The following is a 5,233-nucleotide window of genomic DNA, read 5'->3' on the forward strand; positions in this document are numbered from 1 at the left end:
TTGTTGGGTGACACTCGAGTTGAAGAAGGGAGCAGCTGCAGTCGGGTTACATCAGCCCTCTCCTGCTGTAGAGCTGTTCTTTCAGGCAGCATCTCATACAGAAGAGCTACCTATGTCAAACTATACACAAACTATACACATTCTCTTGAAGAGAGCTTTTGGTTTTGTGCATAGTTTCGGAGGGGGTTGATTTCTACGTGGACCCAGTGTTGCAGAGTTTTTCTGTTGTGTGCCCGATACAGCATTTAATTATACTTTGATCGGTAGCCTTTGGAAATTTCATGTCATTTCTTTAAAGAGAAGCTGCGGGGGATGCCAAGTTGTGCCAGTGAAGCTCTGAACAGCCTTTAAAAGTCATAATTTCTGTGAAGCAGTCACTAGACCAATGATGTTCACTTATTTATAATTATCACTGTGGTACCACTGGCACTGGGTCACAGGAATTCTCAGCCTTCTATTGGAAGGAGCCATTTCCACCCCATATTAGATAAGGAGAAAGTAAAACAGCTTTATTCCATAATATGCAATAGGAAAAGAGCTGGTAGATCCGTTACACAGTGGTTCTCAGGTTATGAACCTCTTCCCTTGCATAGTGGTAGGCTGCACTGAGGCACCAGCAAAGTGGAGGACTTGAGTGTTTTGGATACAATCCTTTAGTGCAGAAGTGGGCACAGAAATCCTGAAACATTTCTGAGGCATGGTCAATAGCCCTGCCATCTTTCATAACTGATTTTGTTGCATATTCCCAGCTGTAGGAATTTGTGATGTAAAGAGGCAGGTACGTACGGTTACATGCATGTTATAATGGCATTGGACCACAGCAGGTTAGGAGGAAGCACAGAATTTCATTGTATTTGCAGAAATGTGTAAAGTAATGATTTTGGCTGCTGATGGTTTTACTGTGACAGCCTGCGAATACACTCTTAATGCCTTTGAGGGTGAAGGACCGATGACCATCCTCGAAAGCAAAAGCCTCCCTGAAGATAAACCCAACAAGCATGTATGCAGTGTAGAAGTTCTCTCAAAAATAGCCTGCATTTCAAAATATGGCCTGATCCATTTTCCTTAGTGATCTAAGAGGTGATTTGAATGTACATGTTGACAAATCTAAGCTTTAATCGTGTAAGACAAGGTAGGTGTAATAATCTTCATCCTTGGAGAACTCAATTTTGGGCAACCTGTCTTGAGTTAGGCACAACAGATACCTAGAACAGGGTCCAGAAATCCAGCCCACTGAGTGTGGAGTTGCAAGGACTGAGTTCTGAAGGAAGTTTGCCCTTAGGAGCAGACTGTGCTAACAGCTCATCTTCCACCAAAGAATCTCAAGGCTTTTTACAAATTTTAATGCTCTGGTCTCTTTACTTTTGGTCTTATACTTCAGTATCTGATGAGACGTTATAACTGGTGTATCGTAAGAACATATATGGGAGAAATAATTGGAAAGCTAAGTAAGTTCCTTCATAAACTTCTGTCAGAGGAAACGGAGCTCTTCTACACGTGCGTCTGGTTCCTTAGAACAGGAAATAACTGGCCAGAAACAAGAGAAAAGAAGTCTTCAGCCACTGGCACAGCTGGGCTGCTGCTGGCTGGAATATGAGGGATGTGAACCCTGGTGCTGGTGCCAGCCTCTGTAAGGGATGTTGCCAAGCACAAATAAAACGGCACTGAAAACCTCCCTGGCAACCAAGTTAGAGGAGAGTTTAAAAAATAATGTGAAATTGATCTCAAGTCAGGAGGTTTCTACGAAAAGGGATCTGGAATAGTGGGTGCACACTGTGCCTATGGATTCTGAGATGTACGTTCATTTTCCAGTATTTTGAAACGTTGTCTTTGATGGGTACCCGTTCTGGGGCGCAGACAGGATTGTGGATGGAAACCCGGGTTTATAAAATGGGGAGAGCATTCATATCATTGACTTGGAGAAAGATTTGCTCTCCCCTGTATTTTCCTCCCTCTGACAGCTCTCTGCCTCTCCCCTTACCACAGACACCCTCCCACCCAGCCAGAGGCAGTCTCTCGGGTGAGGCCCCAGCCCAGGCTCGCTGACACTCGGTGCCTGCTGCAGAAAGAGGTGGGGCTGCCACAGCCACAGCTCCCTCCTGCCTTTCCCACTGACCTGAGTTCAAGCTGCTGCTGCTGCTGCTCTGCCAGCGGCTGAGGCTTCCCTGTGCAGTGTAATCCCTGCACCCGCGGAGCATCCAGCAGCTGCCGGGCACTTGCAGCCCTCTCATGAATTTCTCTCTTTTTCTCCAAGGGGCTGACTGTTGTGGTTTCAAGGCTACTGTTTTCCATCCCACCACAGGAGCACTGTAAGTATAACTTCTACTGTGGCTCTTTAGTTACTGCCTTTGTCAAACTCATCTGTCTTGTACTGCATAGTAGGAGTTACTAGTTCAAAGTCTCCGTGAGGCTTGTTGTGCTCTCTGCTCCTGATTGATGTATTCAAATGGACCTTTGGCATTTTAGTTTTTAACTGGATTAAAACATCAAAGCATGAGACATGAAATCAGACCAGCTCAATATATTGGCAGCTTCCTGGCTGCCGTTTTCCTACTTTGTAGGTAAATTGCTAGAGTGTCCTTCCTCTGCCTAGTGAAGTGGAAATGAGAGGAGAAACATTTCTGTCCCTGCTTGTTTGCTGGAGCAAGTTTTCTAACAGCCCAGGGAATAGAAACTTTTCATAAGCCCCATGCATTTCATAAACTCTGGGGACGCTGAGGCAGGTAATCCTGCTGCCTGCTGAAGTGTAGCTAGCAAGTGAAGTTTTGGAAAGGAGTTAGATTGGGGAGTATCTGTCTGTCTCATTTCCTAAAGTCCTGAAGGTGAGATAGAAGTAAATGAGTTTAGGGACCTCAGATGGCTGCAGCAGTGTACTGGTACATTCAAACTGATGATCTAAGCTTAGGATTTTAAGGGAAGGAGTCTTGAGCTCCGGGAGCAGTTCTGATATAGGTTACAATCACTTCAAACTTTCAGCTTCAGATTTTCATGTTCTAAACAGCATTCACAATTTCTAGGTGTTAATCTAGCACCAGCATTAGGGTTCCTTGACTGTATTTAATCTGTGGTTTCAAAAGAATTTTTTTCTTGTATAAATGCATAAATCATCTCTTGGGGTATCCTTGAAAGTTGTATGAAAATGAACTACGTATGAGCAGAATCACTGTGATTTTATACTTTCTTTCAGGTATCCTATTGGACAATGGAAATTGTATGGAAAAAAAGGTGGTATCTTCAGCTGGGCTGTATATTGATGCTGAATTTAGTTTATGCCAATCTAGACTATCAAAAAGAAACTCCTCCAAGCCTGGGTCAGATTGACCATGAGTGCTGGGAGGTCTCATCCCATGGGCTGGTGGAAATGAAGAAACTCAAGGTAGCAGATACAGTCATTGGTCTCTGGGACTTCATGATGTTCCTAAAGGAATCCCCTAAGCCCAAGCACAATGAACTCTTCAATGAGTTAGCCCAGAACTTCTGGGATATGTATGTCGACTGTGTGCTCTCAAGATCCCATGGAATGGGCAGAAGACAATTAGCGTCTCCCAAATACTCTTCCACATACTCACATAGAACTTTAGAAGGTAACTATAGGATATAGTGTTAGTCTGTTACATGCTAACATTAAACTGAAACACTTCCGTCTTTGTCCTTGAATGTTTAGATAACTGAGTATAGTCATTTCCAGTTTTCTGTCTCTACTTCTGTCGAAAGTATTTGCATCTTTCAATGGTAGTTACTTTCACAATACAGGAGCCAAAATTAGTTAGGGTACTAAATTTAACAAAATGTAAAAAATGTCGGGTGTGCATGTGGTAGTGTGTGGAAATGGATGCTGAATGCCGTCACTGTGTGCATATAAATGGCATTGCAGTACTAAAAGTTTCCTGGTGTTTGGACTTAAGTCTCAACTATGGGGAATCATCCTTCTGTAAGAAGGGAAGCTCAAATACGTGACTGCTTGAACCCTGTTCTTCCCATTAAAACTGTTGATACATAGTATGATCTCATGGTCATTGTGAATCATCAGTGACAAATTTTGGTCATCATGGTCTGAGATGAGTCTGAACTGAAATCACGTAGGGTTAGGGTCTTACTAACCAATCCTATATCTGTTGGATCCCTTCATCCTTAGCAGTGGACTTTCTTCAGATGTTTTAGGTTTCCAGACTGAACATAGAATCATAGAATGGTTTGGGTTGGAAAGGACCTTCAGATCACCTAGTTCCAACCCCCCTGCCATGGGCAGGGACTCCTCACACTAGACCATGTCACCTGATGCTCTGTTCAACCTGGCATTGAATACTGCCAGGGATGGAGCATTTACCTCTTCTTTGGGTAACCAAAGTGCCTCACCACATAGTAAAGAACTTCTTTCTTATATCTAACTTGAACTTTGCCTGTCTTTGAACCCATTTCCCCTTGTCCTGTCACTACTGTCTCTGGTGTGAAGAGTCCCCCTCTGGCATCCTTGTAGGCCCCCTTCAGATACCACACTGCCTTCTCTTCTGCAGACAGAATAGCCCCAATTTTCTTAGCCTGTCTTGATACATGGAGAGAATTTAATTCTAGCATTCCTAGAAATTTGCATAGAAAATAATGACTTTTCTTTCATAATCTTGCAGGGTCTGCTTTCACCAACCCATTTTAGTCAAAATAAAGATACCTCAGGAAGGCACATCAAAATGAAGGAGCACAAAAGCACGGCATGTTCTCGAGATGCTTAGACAAGTCCACTGGCATGGTTCAACCTTCTTTTTTTTTCCTTTTCTTTGTGTAAAGCATTTAATCACTGCTAAATTGATAAGTATGTAAACTGCCACACTGTCACTTTTGCTTTCCTGTCTTGCAGTCTGTCAAGGTTGCGTTTATCCCACTGCATGTCTGAATGCTTTTGTGTTTTGAGTTAAGACTTTTGTTGTCTCAGGTAAGCTTGTAAGTCTGAACCAGTGTCGTATGTTTGAAGAGGCTCATCTTTTCCGTAATTATCTTTTTTTAAAGTCATTTTGGATAGAAGCCCAATATATTTTTATACTTTAAGCAATGGAGAAAATGTCAACAAGCATTTTATACAGTGTCTTGCACATAAAATTAACTTCAAGAATTGCAAAAAAGTGTGACATCAAGCTAAAGGGAAGGATTATGCTTATTGTAATGTCCTGTGCAGTCTTAACTTTGTAATTTATCACTGCTTAATCTAGGCTGTGGATTAATTAAAGTATTTTTTTATGCA

The 5,233-nt window shown here is 42.5% G+C and overlaps 1 protein-coding gene across 1 annotated transcript; it reads left to right on the forward strand.

Moving 5' to 3' along the window:
- The first annotated feature begins 1,816 nt into the window (after nt 1–1,816).
- FAM237B (family with sequence similarity 237 member B) lies at nt 1,817–5,233 on the forward strand. The gene is made up of 3 exons (XM_057432694.1): nt 1,817–2,309; nt 3,188–3,584; nt 4,626–5,233. Exons 2-3 carry the CDS (start codon nt 3,203–3,205, stop codon nt 4,649–4,651), a joined length of 408 nt encoding a protein of 135 aa, XP_057288677.1. The 5' UTR covers nt 1,817–2,309; nt 3,188–3,202; the 3' UTR covers nt 4,652–5,233.

This window comes from Pezoporus wallicus, unplaced genomic scaffold, assembly GCF_028554395.1.
Source record: "Pezoporus wallicus isolate ANWC-B61680 ecotype Strahan unplaced genomic scaffold, APGP_CSIRO_Pwel_v1 scaffold_2584, whole genome shotgun sequence".
In the NCBI taxonomy this organism is placed as follows: domain Eukaryota; kingdom Metazoa; phylum Chordata; class Aves; order Psittaciformes; family Psittacidae; genus Pezoporus; species Pezoporus wallicus.

What these genes read in the sequence shown, in the direction of transcription:
- FAM237B (XM_057432694.1), top strand. Translation starts at nt 3,203, where the DNA reads ATGGAAATTGTATGGAAAAAAAGGTGGTATCTTCAGCTGGGCTGTATA. An exon ending in CTCACATAGAACTTTAGAAG is followed by an intron (nt 3,585 to 4,625) that starts GTAACTATAGGA and finishes ATAATCTTGCAG; the next exon opens with GGTCTGCTTTCACCAACCCA.